Source organism: Brienomyrus brachyistius, chromosome 4 (genome assembly GCF_023856365.1).
Source record: "Brienomyrus brachyistius isolate T26 chromosome 4, BBRACH_0.4, whole genome shotgun sequence".
Lineage (NCBI taxonomy): Eukaryota > Metazoa > Chordata > Actinopteri > Osteoglossiformes > Mormyridae > Brienomyrus > Brienomyrus brachyistius.
In genome coordinates, this window is record NC_064536.1 from 1,016,389 (window position 1) to 1,038,169 (window position 21,781).

The 21,781-nt window shown below is 47.8% G+C and overlaps 3 protein-coding genes across 11 annotated transcripts in view; all 3 read right to left on the bottom strand.

Annotated features, from left to right (window-relative positions):
• The window catches only part of LOC125740489 (CD48 antigen-like), a 74,091-nt gene extending 73,710 nt beyond the window's left edge, over positions 1-381 (bottom strand). For 2 of the 8 annotated variants that reach the window (XR_007397634.1, XR_007397633.1), the window contains exon 1: positions 133-375. The gene's annotated coding sequence lies outside the window, so the exon portion shown is untranslated. Of the gene's footprint in view, positions 1-132 lie in introns of all 8 variants that reach the window. The other 6 variants (XM_049011711.1, XM_049011709.1, XM_049011708.1 and 3 more) reach the window with 5 other exon arrangements.
• A 1,991-nt stretch (positions 382-2,372) lies between these two features.
• vangl2 (VANGL planar cell polarity protein 2) lies at positions 2,373-12,617 on the bottom strand. Of its 2 annotated transcripts, XM_049011664.1 has the most exons (9): positions 12,361-12,617; positions 11,975-12,032; positions 8,197-8,528; positions 7,724-7,850; positions 6,662-7,266; positions 5,196-5,332; positions 4,971-5,106; positions 4,452-4,704; positions 2,373-4,284 (listed from the first exon to the last, which is right to left on the bottom strand). In XM_049011664.1, the coding sequence occupies exons 3-9, from the start codon at positions 8,265-8,267 to the stop codon at positions 4,024-4,026; spliced, it is 1,590 nt and encodes a 529-aa protein (XP_048867621.1). In that variant the 5' UTR covers positions 8,268-8,528; positions 11,975-12,032; positions 12,361-12,617; the 3' UTR covers positions 2,373-4,023. The 2 variants fall into 2 exon arrangements, with proteins under 2 accessions (XP_048867621.1, XP_048867620.1); XM_049011663.1 differs by lacking the exon at positions 11,975-12,032.
• A 664-nt stretch (positions 12,618-13,281) lies between these two features.
• On the bottom strand, positions 13,282-19,805 carry ncstn (nicastrin). The gene is made up of 17 exons (XM_049011579.1): positions 19,657-19,805; positions 18,754-18,855; positions 18,454-18,577; positions 18,252-18,370; positions 17,624-17,769; positions 17,382-17,532; positions 16,858-16,970; positions 16,452-16,604; positions 16,254-16,358; positions 16,034-16,111; positions 15,644-15,813; positions 15,363-15,465; positions 15,115-15,213; positions 14,909-14,996; positions 14,558-14,724; positions 14,233-14,445; positions 13,282-14,020 (listed from the first exon to the last, which is right to left on the bottom strand). Exons 1-17 carry the CDS (start codon positions 19,709-19,711, stop codon positions 13,898-13,900), a joined length of 2,109 nt encoding a protein of 702 aa, XP_048867536.1. The 5' UTR covers positions 19,712-19,805; the 3' UTR covers positions 13,282-13,897.
• Between the last annotated feature and the right edge of the window lie 1,976 nt (positions 19,806-21,781).

Below are 21,781 nucleotides of genomic sequence, written 5' to 3' on the forward strand. Positions count from 1 at the left end.
TTTTAACTGTTTCAAAATCAAAACCATTTTAAATAAGATAAACTGAAACTGTAATTACTGCCTTGACAGAGATACTGTAGCCTTTTAAATGATCATTTCCTAATCCTTGTAAACTGACACATCATTACTTACCATCATATACACACATTATGCCTCAATGGATGCAGTGATACACACCTGCGCCTATAGGGAATCTCACCCTGACCCTGATCTCAGACACTGTTTGCTTCTTCAAGGCTAAATCTCACAAGGAGAAAAATCCAGTGACTAATGACGTTACAGACTTTATGGACAACTATGTGCAAGAATAGTTCTCCATTTTGTGCCTGCAGCCTCTCACAAGAGGGAGGTAATTTCCTAAACACTGAGAATACTGTGGTATTTCCAGCGTACCAGAATACATCAGCGTTCACTGACCTCTGTGTTAAGCACGCTTCCTCTTCCCCTTTGAGATGTACAACATAGGCATTTAATCCAATACACTGTGTTACAGCACTAACAGGCCATTCAGCCTACTATCGATCACCAGGAAGACAGCAGGGCAGCCATGGAATCACACGCACTGGGACAGGGCTAAGTGTAAAGCGCGTTCAGGGCTAAGTGTAAAGCGCGTTCAGGGCTAAGTGTAAAGCGTGCAACATTTACGTCATTTACATTTACCTGGCTGAGAATACTATCACTCTAAAACTCTATTGGCAGGTAATACATTTTTTTTATAATAACCCTGGAAGTGCTGATCCAAGTACTTCTGAAAGAGGGATGTTTTTAGTTGTCATTTAAAGACACACAATGACTCAGCTGTTCAGATATCTAGAGGAAGTTCATTCCACCGCATTGGTGCCAAGACAGAGAAGAGTCTAGATGCATGTCTTCTGTGCGCCTTGAGAGATGGTGGGGCCAGTCCAGGGTGTGATTTTAGTGACACAGAGGAGGAGAAAGTCAGCAGGTTTCTTCACAGGCGTCCAGTGACAAGCATGTCCCTGTTAACTGTCCGGACCAGCTAATGCACACAATCCCATGGGTATTTCTGTAGCTCTCCTCAGCTCATGAACGAGAGAGAGACAGACAGATAGGGAGACAGACAGAGAGAGAGAGAGAGAGAGAGACAGACACAGACAGAGAGAGCAAGCAATGGGAGGAAAACAACCGAGTTCGAAGTCTATTTAAAGCATGAAATTACTCCTTGTTTGTATACACTGAGGTAATTGCTTGTTATTTTCAGTATAAATGCATTTAACCTTGCTTTATGTCAATAACAATATGTAAGCACACATTAAACTGAGACACACCACCTTATCAAACATGGGAAGTCCCTCGGTCTACCACTGCCGATGACGTCATCAGACGCACTTTTCAGGAAGATGCCTGGGCCGAAGTGTCATACTGGGAAAAGCCCTCTTACAGCGAAGTGCTCTTTTCACAGAGAACTTTCTGTTAAATATGTGACACTTTAAAAGAGCACATTGCAAGACTTCCCATGCTGATAATGGTGAACAACAAACCAAAGCTGATACACATTGAAAGCGCACAAACTGAAAAAGAAATGAAATTGCAGAAAGCAGGATTTTGCTGTAAGACGCATAAATCTCCCCGCAAACTTTATTCGATCAGCGGCAATCAAATGAGGCAGAGGGGAGGGTGAGATTTGAAAAAAACTCCTTTTTAGCCACATATGCATCGCGACTCCATATAAAGGCGACGGTGATGCAGGATAATTTCATTAATACGACGTTGCACCCCACCACTTCCTGCACACTTACATCGCACTGTGGTCTTATCATGCTTTGCTTTTTTTGCATTACTTTACTGCTTCCGCTGAGGGGCTTTGCACGAGTTTTTATACTCGCCAAGGGCCAAGTGATAGTACAGAGTGATTTTATTAGAAAAATCATTAACCTAACAAGGCAAAGCCATTAACAGCTGTGTGTGGTGACTGAACGGGGAAGCAGACGGCTCCAGCATGACTGACCACAGAGCGCTTATTGATGAGGCCGGCGTGACAGTCCTATGGTATACTTGTGCTTGTGGCAAGACCGGTCTTGCTAACTTGACTCCCAAGAACGAACTTGGGGTGCAATGAATCATGGGATTTGTCATTTGGCGAATATGCAACTGATGTACCTCGTGTCCCTGATATTTGGGGTGGGATAAGAACAACATCCGGGGACTGTCACTGTCCTCTACATTTCAGTTCTTGAGTATTGGAACTGGCGTTCAGCGAGGGAAGATGACATCCCCGATTGCAGTGGCAGGAGCACCCTGCCTTCATCACAGTTGTCAGTCAGGCTCAAAACATTTATCCAAAGAGCGAGACAAACCGCACTTGTGCACAGAGAAAGTTTATTTAAAAAAAAAAAATAAAAAATCCAAAATTTTAGTCCTAAAAATATATAAAAGGAACACTCACGGAACAAGCTACAAATCTTTACAACCAGCTGCTTAAAAAAAATAAAATCACTGTAAGACTTCTGTAATAGAAAATAAGCAGAAATAAAAAAAAAGCCAAATTCTATATGCATGCATTAAAACCATTAGCGAAAAAGATTATTCGTAGTTTGTTACTCATCTCCATCTACGATATTCATACACAAACAGTTTAGGCTCGTTTCATTGGTTCTGACATTACATGAACGAAAAATACATAAAGGACATCTAGGGAACCAAACTCCCAGTCGCCAATCCTCCCCCCCAGCATGACAACACAAAGCCATTTCAGAGTGAATTACCTTCCAAGGACTAAAGGAAAAAAAATATCGGTAAAGGAAACCGACTTTAGGCGTCTATTGTTACAGGCATTGACTGTGGTTCATAGTAGTTTGGCCTGTAAAGAGGCACATTGTGGGAGAAACCACAGCCAAGGGGGGAGAGGGTGGGAATGTTGGTTTTATTTCACTAGTGTAACTGTGGCCATGCCAGGTCACAACACGTACTCCTGTATGTCAAAACAGCTTTACATTCAGAGTTAATTCATAGGAAGGCAGGCATGAGGAACGAACCTGTGCGTCACATGACTGAACATGTGACCGGGACCAGAATGAGTCTGCCTCCTGTGGCCAGCTCTGGATGAGTCAGACTCACATGTCCAGCAGCAATACAGAGTGAGGGTTCGGGCAGAAACGTTTTTTAAAAATCACAGTTTTAAAAACATGAAAATGAGAAAGGCGTCCACCACTTTCCGATGATAGAGATCCATTAGCACGGTTTAGTGTCATTCTTATGTACATTTTTTTTTTTTTTTAAAAATCCACACACACTCATTGGATAAAATGTAAAAAATAATAATACGCAGTTAGCCAAGAAGTTACACAAGTAGTCACCAAATCTAGTGTTTTACATGTTAGAAAGGCAGTGCTCCTCCGTAACGGGAGGCAACAGGCATAGTTGGGGGGGAAATTCACAGACGCAGACACACGGACGTGCGTCAGAAAGGACATTTAAGTACGACTCAAGCACAGAGTCCATACGTCCATATAACAAAGACAGGCTTAGCTACGGGATACAAGCATATCACGGCTCTCACGTAACACGGTCACACCATCTTTAAAAGGGGTTCAAATGCAGCTTCCGTCGACAAACCGAAAGCACCCAAACCCCCTTTCCGCCCAAAAACCGAACATATTGCCGAAAAACTGACAGAAAGGCAGAGCTGCGGAACGAATGTGCTGTTTCTCCAGTGGGATCACCGACCCGGATCAGATTTTGTGAGGCCCCTAGTGGACAGACAGGCTACTTTAACATTTAAGTCATTTGTGACGAGCAGACAAGGAAAAGGCAAAGCAGAGACGACGACTCTCCCTCGATTGGTTATGCCGAGCTTTCGTAAAAGACTGGACTCCGTTAACGGAAATCCAGCAACTGGAGCTGCTTTGCTTTATGATCCATTTGCTCTTTCAGGAACATCAACTTCCCCTTTGATTTTCAGAAGAATCTTTTGCAGCCAGATTTTAATAAACGCACGTGTCATGCATCCATCACGCTGACCAGTCAGTGATCTCCCCGTGTCTCCTCGTGCAAACTACACGCCTACACGGATGTCTCCGACTGCAGACGCATGACAAACTTGTGACTCTTGGGGTCAACAAACTCCTCTCCCAGGGACAGGAAGGGGAGGGGAGTCACTGTGACGACCAGAGCAAAGTCAAGGCGGCGTAGAGAAAAGGTGCATCCCTGGCGCAGGGCAGAGGTCACAGGCTCCTCGCTCACCAGTGTCCACTGGCGCCCCCTGCCAGTCTCCCGCTGGTACTGCAATGTGGGACCTGGAGTCAGGTACCGCTCCAGGAAGGCCTGTGAAGAAGAAGAGAGAATCATGGAGGCAAACTTGATGTATTTTGGTGGGGAGAAGTAGGGGTTGCATCACAATTAGAAGTCTTTCATTAAACACCCCCCCGTCTTTGATAGTCGTATGGCCCATAACAACTCCCTAAAACCCGGATGTGGGATGTACCACTCACCTTAGGGGTCATGTTGTGTGTGATGCAGAACTGCAGGTGGGTGAGGATGCTCTCCATACTGTGGTACGGCTGTTGGCGTGTGGTGCGCAGGTACTTCTGCATGGCGCGGGCCATGGGGGCGAAGATGGCCTGGGCCGCCTCCCGTGGGTCCATCACCTCCCTTGGGTTCTTGGGCGAAGAGGCCGAGGGGTTCTGCTCGTCGTCCTGCAGGCGCTTGATGTGGGTGAAGGCCTCCTCTACTGCCACCACCAGCCTGGGAGGCGTCATTGCAAGCAGCAGCCACTCAGTCGCCAAATTTTACAACACTCTCTCTTGAGAGAAACTTATTCCAAGGAATAATTTCCATCTCAGTCTAAATGTCTTGTTTAACTCAACAACATCGAGAGCACACAGCAGAACCTCATGGCCGATGTTAGTGTGCTTATTACTGTACCATGCCTTCCTCCTTTCGTCGTACACAACAACAATAAAGCGGACTTTGACTTTGCCCTGGCCTGGCAAGCCACGATTCTAGCTCACCTGGCCTTGCGCTTACGGATCCTGCGCTCCATCTCCGCCTCCTCGTAGTAGTACTCGTTGTGCGAGTTGTCCCGTCTGCGGGCGGCAGCGGCGATCATCGCCCGGGACTGTCCCGTCGAATTGTTGGTGCTGTTCTCTATAAACGCGCAGGCAGATTCTGTCAGCACACAGAGAAACGCGGCCAAAGACGACGGGAGAGAAAGAGGGCCGGCCGTTGGGACTCACCTTCACCCAAAGAGTAGACTTTGAATCCCGACATTTTCTTGGAGAGGATGGACTTTGGCAGGTTGAGAAGAGCCGGGTTGTAGACGGGGAAGTCGCTGTAATAGTGCTCCAGGATCCACACGGCGGCTCTCTGGATACTGCGGCACACAGAGACTCACATGACGACGAGCGACACAAACACGGCTTCCATCAAAAGAGAGCAGAGTTCAACTAAAAGGAAGTTCCTCAGCCATGGGATTAATAGCCGGGAAGCATTACACTACCTATAATGCTTTAATGCTTTTCCTAAACATCCCAGTTCCACCTCATGTGCTCAGCGTCAAGCTCACCTGGCAGACGTGCCCCCCTCCCCAACATACTCAAAAACAGCAAATGTACCCATCATCTAGCTCTTCATGTAGTAACTACACCTGCTAACCCCCCTGGACCAAAAGATCTACCTATGCAATGAGACCATCAGAATCAACAGGTAGAAGGAAAACTGCTGAGATGATGACTTTATGCAGGGGTTAAAGTGGGTCAGAAAGATCCGGAACATTTTTGATTATTAATAAATTGAACCAATCGGCAGTCTCATACATAGTAGTGTAAAGCGCGTTTAAAACACTTTCATTTTAAAACACAGACATTGGTCTCTGTTTTCGTCTCGTCTACACTACCCCAGAATTTCCAGCCCCCCACCACAACCCCCCCCCCAAACAGAGAGTTTTGTTAGTGCTCTGACAGTTGTTTACTTCTGAAACTCCATTTTAGAGTCGCAGTGCAGAGTAAAAACACCCTAATTGGTCTCTAACCATCACACGGCACGTCCCTGATTGGATACCCACTCACACCCTCTTGCCCTGTTGCTGACCTGTATGCACCTAAGTAGCATGTTACACAGATGATTGCTTCATATTTGCACAAAAAGAAACTAAAACTAATGCGCGTATGCTAATAGTTTGTGCGTATGGAAATACTTCTGAAAGCGACATGAAAACGGCTATGTGGATGGAGATTCTTTTCGTTAGAAAACTCCGTTTTTAAACGAAAATGTTGCAGTGTTTGGGGAGTTATTTCGAGGAGAGTCAGTTTTCCCTGCCTGCATAATCCCACTGAAACCCCTAATTTTAGGTGGTCAAACGCACATCTGCTCATGACTTAACTAGTGTACAAGAGATTTGAGTATTAAGAAATTTATGTGTGTCAATTAGATGCATCGTTGAAAATTTACATTAACGTTTTAAATTTACCAGATGTTTTTATCCAAAGCGAATATAACTGATGTGTGTTTTTTGATAAAGTGGGGTCACAGTCCCTGGGGCAGTTGAGGCTCAGGAACCTTGGTGAAATCATTCTGCCTACCTGGGGTTTTGAACCAACAACCTTCCGATCGGAAGCCTAACTGCCCAACCCACTGAGCCTCACAACATCTCCTCTAAACCCTGCAGATGGCTGCTAGGCCGGACATGCGAGAGCGGAGGTACCTTAGATGGCCCACGTTGTAGAAGCGGCTGGCCCCGTCTGTGGTGCGGACAACCTTAAGGCAGAATGCCGGCTGCAGGTGCCGGACCTCAAGCAGGACCAGCGCCAGGTACTGGATGAAGAGCAGCGCATCTACCAGCGAGGCGGCGTACTCCACGATCACACGGTACTCAGGCTCCCGCGGCTCCCACACCCGCACGCTGTAGAACAGCCAGTAGGAGGCGACGAAGAGGAAGACCAGCACCATCAGCAGCGAGCGGAAGACGAAGAAGCGGGGCAGCGTGGCGCGCGGCGGCCGCAGGAACAGCGCCCAGGAGGAGATGAGCAGCACGAGAAGCTTGAAGGCCAGCGAGACGTAGAGGCCCTCGCAGGGCGTGCCGCAGGGCTGCAGCGTCTCCCAGAGGGCCTGCGGCAGCAGCAGGAAGGCTAACGGCGTGAGCAGCGCGAAGAGGCCCAGGCAACCACTCAGCACCGGTCCCACGAAGCGCCGGCACTCCAGCGGGGACGACTCCTCCAGCTCCTTGGAGACGCGCGTCAGGTCCTCGTTCGACACGCTGTGCTCTGAGGTGCCCGTCACCACGGTGGTCGTTTCCCCCCAGTTATCATCCTACGGGTGAGGGGGGGGCAGAGCGCCATACATGACAAATGCTCTCCAAGCGTTTTCCTTCACAATTCAGATAAACCCTCAGACCTCGTAAAAACTAAAACTAAAAACAAGCTTAAGTCAGCATGTCTCTTACGCCAGTCCATAAAAACCCCCCCAGCAGTCCATATCTTTGCGGCTACCCACAAGCCCCACCCCCCTCTCGATTGGCTGGCAACCGGGAGGAAGTGAAAATGTGGACTGCCTTGGGGGGGGGGGGACTCTGGCTTAAACTGTTGCCCTTAAGGTCCAAGAACCAAGAAAGACGATCGAGTCACGACCCCATCACCTTCTCATCACAAACTGGGAGCTGCTTACAGCCTCAATATGAGCGCCACCATTTCCCCCCCCCAAGGAAGTAAGTTATTATTTAACAAAACACCCTAAGCTCCGTGGTTGACACTGTGGTGCTGTTACTGACTCTGTCATCCCCTCTGGTGGACTCATTGTCGAGGAGGGGCTCTCCCGGGGCCTGGATTGTGACAGACTTGTCCCCACGGCTGCTGCCGCCATCTCGGCTCTTCGAGCGGTGCCGCTCCCGTCGGTCCCTGGAGGACGAAGACGAGGTTAGACACCGACACCAACAACCACAACCCAACAAGGAAGCTGCCTTTGCTGACGATTTAGCCACAAAATGGCGGCATCACCCAGACTGTATAAATGTGCGCAATGAAAAAACGCTAGATGACCGGAAACCTTGTATTAATGTTTGATCTTGAGTGTCTGATCATAAACGTACCAACGAGAAGTCCCCTAAAGAGAGACCCCAAATGCTACGTAGGTCAAGGCTGCAGTGCACGGTCCACCATAGGTCTGACTTTGGAGGAATCGGAAGCTATGCTACAATGTCATCATATACTGGTACACCATCATCATCATCATCATCATCATCACCTGTGCTTCCTGGAGCTGCGAGAATGGGATGACTTATAGGAGTAACCAGAGTACTGAGACTCGGTGTCCATGTCTCTGTCCTTGTGGGCCGCTGGGCGGGGTTTGCAAGCCCCTCCTCCCCCGGTCCCTCGCTCTCCGGCGCTGCCCTGCTGGCTCTTGCGCTGAGAGATGGACTTGGAGGAGAGGGTCAAAGGGAGCTTCAGCAGATCAACTTTACTCCTGAGGGAATCTATCTTGGAGGCCGGAGGACAGAGGGTGGAGAAGGCAGGAGCACCGAGGAGGAGGAGGAGGAGGAGGAGGAGGAAGAGAGGGACGATGTCCAATGAAGGGCCCTGAAAGAGCAGAGAGGAACATCAATGTGTCGGTTTCCAGCGCTCTGAAAGGAGGAATGTCTTCACATACCAGGGTTTCACAATACAGACAATATCGTATCGTTTTATAGCAACAACATCTAATGTTCCATAAGAGACTTGACAGAAAATAAATGATCAATTCACTGTTATAATATATTTCAAAAAGCGCAACTGCATCCAACTTTCACCTCATGATGGGCATGATACAATGGTGATAGTATTTAGTTTCTGCAATTTCACACAAACATCTCATTCCCCCTGTCCCTCTCACATTCCCGCCAGTCTCCCACAATCTCCCGGGTAACCGGGCCTCCTTGCTGCCATGGCAATGAAAGAGGGTGTGAGGGTGGAGGGGTTTGTGGTTGAGGGTTCCCATAGCGACCTGACCTTCTGCCATCCTCTCCCTCTCTTTGTGTCACAGAACTCAGCGGAACTCTTTGTGTTGAGAGAAAAAAAAATCCCCACGAAAACCAGGAGGTTTCTCTGCTGGTGAGCATGGCTGTGTGTGCGTGTGTGCGTGTCCAAGTCCCTGGCCTCAAATGCCAACCACCACACGCATCATCTTGCCACATCTTATTGGTTGGACCAAACAGTGGCGAGTAAGATGAGTGATATTTTGCCCTGTATAGACTGTGATGGCCTTCAATTATGAGACTTATGACAAACACATCACACTGAACCATTTCTTCCAATCCCTAAACAAACATTCAAAAAATGCAATCTTCTATTTAAAGGACAGCTTTTCGGCCGTTCCAAGTGCATTCGGTCTCGGTCACGGGGCAGAAAGCGAGCAAACAGGAAGAGTCATCGAGTGAAACAACAAAGCATCATCAGCTAGGTGTGAAAGTGAGCTGTGTGAAGGTAGCCTTGATTTGGGCTTGGAGTGCACACAAGAGGAAATATGCAAAACAAGCAAAGCATTCAGACGGAGCGACTGGAGCCCATCAGTAAATGAGCCAATGCCACAATAAGATAGATTCAACATCATATGGCTTTCTCTGTAGAGCAGGCTATACACAAAAAGGTGGCCATCTTTCCAACAGTTAAGCTGTTTCTCAGTACGGAATATTACCCATGGCGCTTAGGTGCAAACCACCAGATGTCAGATACATTGCAGACTCGAAATGCCACGTCCACTGCAATGCATTTCAAATGTACAGCTTTCCTTCTAAATGGAATAAGCAATCGTGCAATGAGGGAGTTCAGACTTATGTAAACTGTACACTATTTAAAGGACTGCAGTAGTACTTTGCACAAAGGGATGTGCAAATAAAATACACAATTATAAACAGCAGTAAATACTGATGTTTATACCATACTCAACTCATACAGTGCGGTACTGGGGTGTGGAGGATCTGGCTAGGTGGGGCAGGTGTGGATTGTGCATGGGATAGTGTTACCCCTATGTGCCCTATAGCCCATATTTCCGCCTTAAATTCAGCTTCCATGGCAGCACACAAAGGCTTATGCTAAGCCTATGATAACATTCAATCCTGCCTTAAACACCTTGGTCACCGCATAAGCGGAACGAAGCCCTGCTTCACAATTTGAAAGAAACATACGGTAAAAGACTAGAAAATAAACCACAAGCCGACACATCTGGCACTGTGAACTAGGTACTAAAACCCACAGGGGCACAAAGGAGCCTCTGCGGTGTCACTTTTACATTGTTAAAAGTGAGGTAAAGTACGGGGAGACAGTGCACACATCTCCAAATCCAGTGCAATAACTGAACCTCAGTTGGGGATTATGAACGAGACACTGCCAGATGCGGCCATTATGGATTTTCCTCATTTTCCCACACAACACAGCACTATCCTCATAATTCATGAGTCTTGCTCAGCAACAGATGTAATGCCCCCTTAAACGTGCAGGTACGATTTCACACCCACCAAAGTAGGGAGGCCTGTGAGAAAAGAGGATGTGTTACTTTTACAGAAAAACCAAACATGAACCACTACAGATTTCCAGTCAAGGTGACATTTCCTCTAACGTCGTTGCTCAATAAACAAGCGCCTTGAAATTATTCGATAAAAACATGTAGCAAGAGCGTCCATCCCTCTCATTCTGACCTACAGTTGGAAAGTCATTAAATGAGATCAGCTTTCCTATGTGTCAAAGCACCAGGTTCTGATGGCTATGGAAGTCACACTTTATCCTTTTGGATGCGCCCAGAGTTGACTTGAGCGCCTGTAACAACATTAAAGACCAAACATTCCAGGCCAGGACACACAGACACAGACAGGCTCTCCATCAAACCGCCTGCTCTTCACTTCTGCCCCAACAAACACAAGCCTCTGACCCCATCTGTTTTGGGGAAGAAAACAGGTGTGCATGTGGTGATCTGGTAATGGAGCCTGGCACAGACTTCCAGCCAGCATCCATGAGACTCCAGACGCAGGATCATTTAAGTGTGGCTGTGTTGATTTACAAAAAGACATGGCAATAAGTCACCAAAATCCCTATTAGAGAAATCCCAACATCCACAAGCCAATACCACCAGGCCTGAATAATGACCACGGGCTAGTGGTTCCCCCTGGCCCTGCCCCCGCGACACCGACGCCCACCCGCCTTAGCCGGACGAGCCCGGGGCTTCGCGGCCTTTTGTTTATCTTGGCGACCCGACCAGCTGAGACAATAGGCAGAGCCTCGCGCCAAACGGACCCGTGCTAGTCGGCGCGTGCTGCACGGCTCGCGGCCGCGCGCTCGGAGCGGAAACGCTCGGCTCGGCTCGGCTGGGCCCGGCCCGGTCCGACTCGGAAATACGCCGCACACTCTCCCGGATACTTTGGAATAAGCGCCAGCAGCAATCAGGCGCAGATGGGCAGCTTCTGTTATATGCATAATATTTGTAACAAGCGGACAGACCTTTGTTGCATAAAATGTGCATGATTTTTAAAACAAATGTTCTACAAACCTTTCATAGCGCGCGTCTTTTATGCGATTTCCAGGAATTATGAGCTGTGAAATTACCCGACCCAAACAAACAAAAAGAGTCAATCATAACGACTCAATCTAGCCATAACGACATTCCTGACGCGCAGTTGGCATGCAGAAATCGCTCTGCATGTGTTATATTTTGATCATATTCCAAAAACCCCACTGAAAAACAAGAATTAGCATTCCTCTCCTTGCCAAAGAAAAAAATAAGATATTTTAATCGGGCTTCGATACCGGAGCGCAACAGTACGGACCCCATTAATAATTTATTGACCGCAAGAAGCCCATATTATTACAAAAGGTAGCCGAGAAAGGAAGATTACTCGGCTGTTAAGAGAACACGCAAATGATTTCAATCGCAAGGCGATCAGAAAGTAATTTGTGGTGTATCAGGATGATAGGCTGCTGCATTAAGCACACGGCATTTGGTCCAGTTTATTTCCAGCCTGAGGAGCTGCAGACAATGGAAGGGGGGGGGGACTCACCGGCCACTCTCACGTACAGACGCCGCAGATCTCTCCCCAGCAGTCTTCTGCTATCCCGCTGCGGATCGGTGTTTTTAGGGGGATTTACATTAAAATATTTCAATGCAGACCACGGACATAATAACAGGACCCCCCTCGTAAGGTAAGCGGTGCTGGGAGCTGGCCGCAAACGTATCCGATTCCCTTTCTCATGTGCCAGCTTCCATGTAACCAGGTGCTGATGCGCCTTGCTGGGCTAAATCGCCGAAGAATCGTCTCTTTTGCCCGAAAACGACGGATCTTTACACCATACAAAATGCATAATCCAAAAATAAAAGGCAAAACGAGAGCTAGAATTTAAAAAAGTTAACTATAAACGACGAAGAGGGCATTGAAACGAGACTTACTGCTTGCCAACTCCACAGTTTACCAGTTACAGCAATCGGACAGGACAATCCGCACTGCTTTTTAGGGGAAAAAGATCAATCCATCAAATGCAAATCAGCGCCGCTCTCCGACTGCTGCAGCGCATCCTTAACATTTATCGCTCTTTTTTCCTTCTAAATAGATATTTTTCCCACATACAACGGCGAACTCCTCTCCCTTCTTTCCACCCATTCAATCCTTCCTACTTTCCTTTTCTCTCAAACTGCACCCCCCATCCTTCGGCGCCCCGCCCTCATTTCTTCATCCCTCTTTCCGTTCACTTTCACTAATCCTTCCGCCGTGTTCCTTTATCTTATGGAAAATGTTTCCACATGTTTTGTTTGTGTATTTCGCATATTAACCGATTCGGTTATATATAAAAGCTCCTGACGGATCGACTAACTAGGTTGAAATATTTCCCGAAATGCTGCGCGGGTAAAATGGGAATATTCAATACTTGCAAGGCGGATTCCTTTGCACGAAATTGTAATGACAGAGAAGGGATCTCAGGCATCACCGGGGTACTATTTACATACATGTGCAAATACTAAACACAAAAATCTGTGCCACTTATTGCTTGATGCATATTTTAGTACTGCTTTTCTAAGATTCAATATCCCAGTTCTTCTGTATTAATTATGGATGCTACTGTACAGTATATGTACAGGAAATGTTTCAAAAGGCTACGAATATTTTTCCTTTAACGGGGAAATGAGCAAATGTACAGAAATAAGTTCCGTACTACCGTACTAAATTGTAGATGAGATTCTAGTGGGAAAAGTCCATGTTAATAGATTAGAACTAATATATACTACTGATCATTTTAATGTGTAATTTTGACAGTATATTATGACATTTAATGTGACGAAATAATTCCAGGTGAAAGGCAAGAACTCACAAAATTGGAAACAAAACCATGTTTATTTTATTATAAAGAAACCCAATGTCAGCGCCTCTCCTTGAGACAGTCAGGTTCAACAATTCAAAGACACTGAAGATCTGTCATCATATTTCAACACAAATAAAAGAAACAAATTAGAGTAGTTAACATTTTCATTCTATTTTGTTTCCCTATACTTGCAACAAAGGAATTAAGTTTTTATTCTCATTTGTAACTTGTGGCAATTAATGCTCCACTTTCATGAGGGGGAAAAAAACCAATCAGTGTAGTACAGACATAAAAATGTATTGCACTGTCTCACACACACACTCACACACACACCGTGATCAAGCTTTAGTGCTTAGCGCAAGTAAACATGTCCTTCTTGATAAAAAATATAAACACCTGTACGCTGAAGACCACGACCCAAATCGCATCCTGCCAAAACAAAAAAATAAATTAATTTTAAAAAGCCCAATCTGCAGAAGTTCGGTAGTAGTCTTCATCTATGGCCGTATCTATACCTCACACATCTACATCCTCATCAGTTCATTCATTCATGGTCCTGTCCAGCCGCCCGCCCGCCCATCCATCCATCCATCCAGACCCGGGTTGGTCCATGTGCTCCTATAATTGGCTCAATAGGCAGTGCTGGAGGGTTCCCTGGAGCTGCTGAAGAGCACGTCCGCTTTGGCGTTGATGAAGTACGTCACCAGGAGCGACACCAGCAGGACACCCACCCCCACCCCAAGGGTAAGCATCTGGAGGGGGGGTGAGGGGGGAAGGAGATGCAGGGTGATGACAGATCATGGAGTCATGAAGTCACTATAGTCACTATCAGCTACCATCCAGTACCACAATTTAAACTCTCTTCATTTAAAGACTAACTGCTGTTAAATGGGCTATTCCATCACCTTCGATTTAATACGTGCAAACTGAACAGCAGTTATGTAACTGAACAGGCCATGTTTACCTCCAGATCACGACTGGCGACCAGGAAGATTCGTGCGCTGATGCGCTTCCACCGCGACTCGGTCCACGTGGAGTATTCTTTGGAGCCGTAGTCCTGCAGCTCAAAAGCTGGGGAAACTGCCCTGGATAGGCGTACGGGGGCCCGAATGCAGTAACCCTCCCCCTGTGTGCTATTAGGGGCCACGGGGCCCTGGACCCAGAGATAGCTGTACAGCTAAAGGGTCAAGAAGGGGGAGAGAGAGAGAGAGAGAGACACTTATCACAGACTGTGAAGACTGAAAGGGAGATGGAAAGCAGAGTACAGGACTGTAACATTAAAGACCCACATCTTTGCTTTCTCCTGGCAGGTTCTCTGGGTTCTGGCACTGACTCTGGCTCAGGTTGGTGACGGTTCCGGTAAAGTTCGCAAGTATGTACTGGATGATCCGCGTCGACATCTTAATAGGGTCACTCTTATCATGCACACCGATGTAGTACTGCAGGGGGCGGGGCCCTGTCGATGGAAGGGGAGGAGCCTGACATGTCAATCAAGGAAGCAAATCAGCAGTAGCCCATAATGCTCCCTGGCAGTGCATGCAGAACACGCTCATTCCGGGATGGCAATTAGACCATTGATCGCATTTGTAGTTACAGAGCTGGATGTGCATGAAGATTAAATGTTTGCTTTTCCCACCCACCCAGTTTTTGGACGACGTCGGGGGCGACCAGAGCCCGGAACCAGCTGTTGTTGGGCTGAACCAGGAAACCATAGAGCATCTGGGTGACCTGGGAGGGGCGACAGGGAGCGAATCACCCATGGGGTAAAGAGGGAATGGGTGCAATGATCAAAGCAGCCTTACAAGACATCCCACAGCGATACAGCGGTCATTAAGCAGGGCCTCACGATCTTGGGGTCCGCGTTGATGTTGGGCAGTTTAGTCTGTGCGCCTCCGGCCTGCATGTAGAGGGATCGGGCGACCAGCGTGGCCACTTCCGTCACATCCTGACACAGGAAGGGACACAGTCACCCACGGCAGCGCACACCCAAACGCAACACCGTGACGCCCTTCCGCAAATCCCTCCTGGGTTTACGGTGAGGGAGCACACCATAACAAAGCCATGTAAAGGCAGGAATGGGGGGCCGCTGTATACCTTGGCAGTGTTGGTGACGAACTCCAACTGCTCCTCCGGACTCAGGTCGGGGGGGTAGGTCACGTTCAGGTATTCGGCGTTGTCATAGAGACTCTCGTAGTACCTGGAGAGGAACGTGGGCAGGAACCCATAAGTATTTTATACATTCTATCTGGCATTTCATCTTCCTAATCCTGGTCTCCCACTGAACCGGCCAGAACCGCCCCCCCCAAATAATCATATTGTCATGATGAATGGGTGGGGCCCTCAATCCCCTTTTAAGTCATGCCCCTAACCTCTACCTGTTGTTGAATGCAGACTGGTGGTCAGCGAGCACCACCCCCGGGATGGCTCGTTCCCGCAGGAAGCGCTGGAAGGATGAGGGCGGAAGGGGCTGAGTGACGCCCGGCTCAGCCAATGAGAATCTGAGCCCAGTGCCTGCGGTCTGCATGTTGCTGACGAGCTTCCTGACCTGGAAAGGAAAAGCTTCAATGAACACCAAGACAGAACAGAGTTTTAAAATAGGTCTGTCCCCACCTCAAACGGCTTCTGCCCGTTCACCCCCCCCCGCAATTCCTTCACACCCCAGTAGAGGGCACATCCTACAGTTCAAATACCTCTGATGTATTGAAAGGAACAAAGAGCAATTCACTCCATCCACCTCTCTCACATCAACCCTCTGGTCCTCTCACCTCACTTTCAATACTGTTGTTCCTCCGAGACACAGGGTCAGAGTGCAGCCACAGCTTTGAGTCCCTTCGAACTGCCACCTAGTGCACAGAACAAGTACTACGCTATAGAAGAGATGTATTTGCGCACCATGATGCAAACAGTCTTTTACACAGTCGGGGAGACCGTATTTGGTTTGCCAAAGGTCATAACTTTCTGGGTGAAGGAGATGCGTGCATTTACCTGTCCAACCTCAATCAAGGAGTGGATGTTGTCCAGATCAATAACAAATTTTCCATTCTTCATGTCATACACCATGCGGGAGCTCCCAATGTAGTCAAAGGCCTCCTAAGCACGGCAGGTATCAGAGCAGAACCGAAAGAGTCAAAGAGCTGCCCATCCGCAGGAGGACAAAGAAAAGACACATGCTGCAACACTGACCCCCTGGAAGAAGACGAAGAGGATGTTGCGCGGGGTGGGTGCCGCTTCCGTGATGGCACGCAGGGCCTGGACCGTCGCTAGCAGGGTGACGAAGCCTGCCACACCACTCTCTGCCCCCGGGGCCTCATCCCAGAAGAAAGACCTGCTGTCCAGCTGAAAGACAAGCGGCGGGAGACTCAGGATCCACATAACATGCGCGGTCAGCGGCGCGGCACGTGCTCCGCAAGCGAGGCGGAGATGCAGCTCCAATAAACCAGAAACAACTGAACACCCACATATAATGCAGGGAGGAGGCCTCATTTGACCCTATTTGATCTTGAGACAATAATGCAGGTCAGCTTACACTACACCAGGGGTCACCGACATCGTGCCCGTGAGCACCAGGATAAACCGCCGCATTACTCACCCGAGTGGCGGCGATGACCACACTCTCCCCATCCAAGTGACCTTTGGCCGTGTTGTTCAGCGGCTGAACGGATGCCCACGCGTTGTAGTCAGTCAGGGCGTCGCATACAATTTCTACAGCAGAGAGACATACAGAAGAAGGTACGGACCTGCCCGGAACGACGGCCAAAGCCCACAGACACGCAAGATACTATTTACAAAAATGTGCATTTAGTGAAGCGGTTGTCTAAAGTGACACACAAATGAAGCAGATAGTACAGCTGCCAACAAGTTCACTGTAAGTGCTGCTGGTTGGTCTTCCAGTGAGAGGATGACAGCATACAGTGTCAGGGTTAGTGTGCCTGGGCCCCAGGGTCAGTATCGCTATAGGTGACCAGGCTAATCCCATATAGGGTCACAAGTGTGCGGGGCCTACAGAAGCTAAGAGCGCAAGGCAAGTTTATACAGGTTCATAAATGAACACGCACTTGTCTCAAGCTAAGGCGTCCCGGGGAGGACCCCGGCCGCACACACATCAACGTGTACCTGGGCTGATGCTGAACCTGGACTGGATGTCAGTGCGCCTCATGCAAGTCACTGTGTCCTTGACAGCGTGCATGTGGGAGAAGAGCTGCATGGCGCACAGCGGGTACTGGGGGGCGCTGTTGTTCATGCCGACGTTGTGATCCTGGTAGCACTGTAGGGGGAAGAACGGACATGCAGCAATACATCAGCGCCCCCTCCCCTCCCCCCCCCTCCCCTCCCCTCCCCGACACCAGACACCTTACCTTGCGAATGGTGTCGGTGTCGTTGTCCTCGTGCAGCGAGAAGACGGGGAAGTTGAAGTCCTCGTAAGACAGACCTTCGCCCAAGGGATTCCACACCGTCGTGTTGCAGTCGGCCAACTCGGGACCGTAGTTCTTTGAATATACACCTGTGGGGAGATGAACAAAAGTGTTCGAGTGGGGAGCCTTAGTCACAGAAATTGCACATAGTTATTATATCATATTGTATTGCACGGTACTATTGCACTTGGTACTAAATTGTACAGAGTAAACATGAAAATGCAGGTATGAGGTATTTTGAAAGAGCTATGATCTAAACTTAGTGCGTTCAGAGCCCTGATGGCTTGTGGAACCAAGCTGTCACACAGTCTGGTGGAGGCAGAACGGAAGCTACCATAACGTTTGCCAGATGGTAGGAGTGAAAAAAGTCCATGTAATGGATGGTAGTGATCCTTCAATATGTTTCTGGCTCTATTGTAGCAGCGGATCCTGAAAATGTCTTTCAGCTGCTTTCACTATCCGCAGCAGATCCAAGGCACAGTTACTAACTCTAGCTGCCTGACCACTGTGCAAGTGTTTAAGGATCCAGTCACATTCAGCGCAGCCATCACCACGGCGGCACACGACTTACCCGTGCCCTGGTTCGGGCAGGAGGTATGTGGGGAGAAACCCTGCGGGGGACTGGACTTGGGGATCACGAGGACGACACCCGCCACTCGCATGGAGTCCTTGAACCTCATCATGGTGCTCCTGCAAGGACACAGCATTCAGTCTTCAACACCAGGGGGCGCTGTGCAACTCTGAGCGCAACACCCCAACTTCACAAACCGTACCTGTTGAAATACTGAGCATTCATCAGGACCAAGTATGGTGGGTTGGGTCCTGAGTTTAGAACCCAGTTAAGATCGGACTCGCTCTCCAAAACGTGGAGGATGCCCGTATCACCAGAGATAGAGGCTGAAATAAACGGAGGGAGAACATTCATGCAGCATACGGGTGGGTGGATGTTATTACACACAGATAAGCAGCAAAGAAAATGATCTTCATGAGTTTCTAATACAGATAGCTTGGTGCAGTAGGCATCCTATTTAAGCCAGGCGGCACCAACTGAGCGATATGCAGCGGAGACTCACACTGGCAGCCTATCTGGTGAGTGGCATTGAGCAGTCTGACGCATGGAAAAGTATTCTTCAGCTCCACGTAGATTTTCTGTTGCACAGAGCTGCTGTTCACACCTGATGGAGAGATCATCAGTCAGCGGATAGGCAGCAGACCCTCACAAAGCCCTTCATTGTTAAGCCAGCCTCAAACAAACTGCGGGGCTTTCCTCCAGTTCTCCATAAGTTTTTCCCCCGACTTATCTCCACCACAGCTTTGTAACTGAATAATAGCCAGGGACACGTAGTGTGTCCAAATGAATCAGGCAGAGCCAGTCAATCCTATAGAGTACAAAGGCGACCACCTAGGGCGCCAATTTCTGAGATGGCAGCTACTTGCCAGTCAATTTAACTTTGCTTCGAACGGGGGGCGTCGGCGGTGATGCTCGCCTAGGACGCCATATCGGCTAGGACCGGTACTGGAGTCAGTGATGTCCTAACTGCAACCATCTAAAAACACTGCGGCGCAAGTAAAATGCATATGAACTTATACAAGAAATACTAAAAGCGAGAGCAGGCAGGGGCGATCATCAGCGATCGCCGCTCTTCCGCACAGCGAATAACGTTAGCCGTTAGCTTAGCACACCGGCGCCCAGGAAGCTAAGCTAACGGCGGCCTCCCTGCTTCAATACGACGGCGGCATCGCTCCAGCGCCTCCGTCTTCAGCATCCACCACAGCACCATACTATCATCAATCGACTGTTTGTAATACGGTCGAATGGTGACTGTCTCCATATATCAACAACAACAAGCGCGACTCACGGGAAATAAACTGCGCATCTTTACGCAGAGTCCGTGTTTCTAAACTAATTATACCGCGTAATCCGCCGCGTACGGAGCGGGACCTCAAAATCACAGTGGCACCGCGACATTTCCTACCGTTACAAGCGAAAAAGAGGGCTAAAAGGACGAGCGATGCCGCCGGAGGGCCCATCTTCCTGGTTGTATGAGCATAACAGTCTGGGGCAGGAAGCACTTCTGTCGCGATCTTCCTTTTCCTGCGGCCGTCATGCGGATTGTGTGTTTCGGGAGAAACTTATTAATATTCATGAGAAGATGCGCGCGATTGGCCAGTGAATGCCTTAGATAGAAAAACAGGTAGCGCTTGAGGATTGGAGCATGTTCACCGACCAATCAGGTAGCGCTTCTGTCGTGAAAATTAATAAATTGGCCAATCACGTAGTGGTTTTTATGGATATTATTTATGGAACTTACTGCCGGGTGTTCTAACGAGTTGAGCTACTTATCGAGAAGTGCTATCGAGCCTTTCTGTGCATGTGCAGTTCCACTGTTTTGGGGTTTTAGCGTGTTTTGGATGGTTAGGGTTAGAGTGAGGGTTTTTTGGGGGGTTAGGGTAAGGGTTTTAGGGGTTCTTTTGGGGTTGGTGTTAGGGTTAGGGCTATCGATTAGCACTACATGAGCCTAACTGCAGGGGTGGAGTATAAACTGACTGCAGCCAAGTCGGACAACTTCTACTATTCGTAGTCTGCGAGATCTGACTGCAATGGCAGCACTGCCAGAAGGGTGTAGATAAATCTATATCACCTGCATGCACATTACTTCTTTTACAATAACCAACTCCTGATCCAAACTGTCAGCAGTAAAAAACGATTAACAATTGCGTACAGTGGCCCCGTGTAAAAAGACTGCTGCCAGGAAAAAGATCAAATACATTTATTCCAAGGATTCAAAGTTTATTGTCATGTACAGAGTACAATGCAATTCTTACTTGAATGCCTTCTTCACAGACTGGACGATTAAACAAAGCAGCGCAACATTACAGTATCTGACAAATAATCAAATAACTTACGTGTACTATTAGAGAATTTATTTAATCTTTATTTTACCAGGTAAATGAACTGAAAACCAGTTTCCACTGCTTCACGTGGTTTTCGAGAGAAATAATAGATAACGCATCGGAACTGCCTAGGATACAAACGTCATGCGTGTGACTAAAATCTTCAGCCATTAAGGGCAAAGTTGTGTTGTCATGGAGGCGGTTCCAGTTTGTGCAGCCGGCTGAGAGTTTTTTTTAAGTGAAGCTTAAAAACAAAACGAGTAATAACTGAACAGTGAACATTAAGATAAAGAAAAAACATTTACTAGACATTTACAAAATAAGCCAGGGGCACACGGTGGCAGCATATGCAGTTATGCTGGCTGAAAGGTGCTTCACGATCTGTCTTAAGTCGTCTTGCTCTCGCGAGGTTTTTGTACCATGTGACACGGAGACGCGTAGTGACGTTTTACAGCGCCGGCTGAAGTCGGACAAAAAAGTCCTATATATGATACATTGCATCAGGACCAGAATGCATTGCTTTAAACCAGCACTGTACGCCAAGAGACGGCTGCATGAAGTCGAACTTACTCAGTGTCCAGTGTTTCCCCGAACTACTGCTATTGCTCTCATTTGTTGTTAGTACGACAAAACCCTGATATTAATTATAAAAGTAGTCCCCCTAAAACTACAGTTTGCGACATATGTTTGGCCGCACTCATTTGTCGTTTGTCCTTGCATCAGTGTTACTTAGTCCTACTTGAACTATGCAGCTGCACTCCTATTCAGTTATAAATTTCGCTAGGAGGTGAGGAAATGCACTGTTCCTGCGATGGGCATCGCTTATTTGGGGAACTAACCCTGGAAATTGTTCAGCATTCAAAACTAATATTAATTTCATATCACACCACCAGTGTATTTGGATGCAAGAGGAGATTATTACCCATTAATAGTGTCAGGCATATTTGTTAGGCTAAGCATGTACTTGTAAGGAGCGCCGATGTTTTGCAATTTCTGCTGCCATGCCAGAATTTACCACCATAGCATAAATATTCAGTTATATTAACTGAAAATGTAGTCCTAATTTTAATGCAGTTAAAGTATACCGCTTTGGAAAATATTGAGACAACTCTTTAAACAAAAAAAAAAAGCATTTTTTAATTCTAGCTTAATCCTGGATCTGCTGGCAGAAGGCTACACAGCAGGTTGCTTCCAGGCTCAAAGTTT

Coding starts and splice junctions, on each gene's coding strand:
- ncstn (XM_049011579.1), bottom strand. CDS start 19,711: ATGGGCCCTCCGGCGGCATCGCTCGTCCTTTTAGCCCTCTTTTTCGCT. Junction 16,112..16,253: donor CCTTGATTGAGGTTGGACAG/GTAAATGCACGC, acceptor TCTGTGCACTAG/GTGGCAGTTCGAAGGGACTC. Junction 14,725..14,908: donor CGACGTCGTCCAAAAACTGG/GTGGGTGGGAAA, acceptor TTCCATCGACAG/GGCCCCGCCCCCTGCAGTAC.
- vangl2 (XM_049011663.1), bottom strand. CDS start 8,267: ATGGACACCGAGTCTCAGTACTCTGGTTACTCCTATAAGTCATCCCAT. Junction 7,851..8,196: donor CGCAGCTCCAGGAAGCACAG/GTGATGATGATG, acceptor TTCGTCCTCCAG/GGACCGACGGGAGCGGCACC. Junction 4,705..4,970: donor ATCCGTAAGCGCAAGGCCAG/GTGAGCTAGAAT, acceptor GACGCCTCCCAG/GCTGGTGGTGGCAGTAGAGG.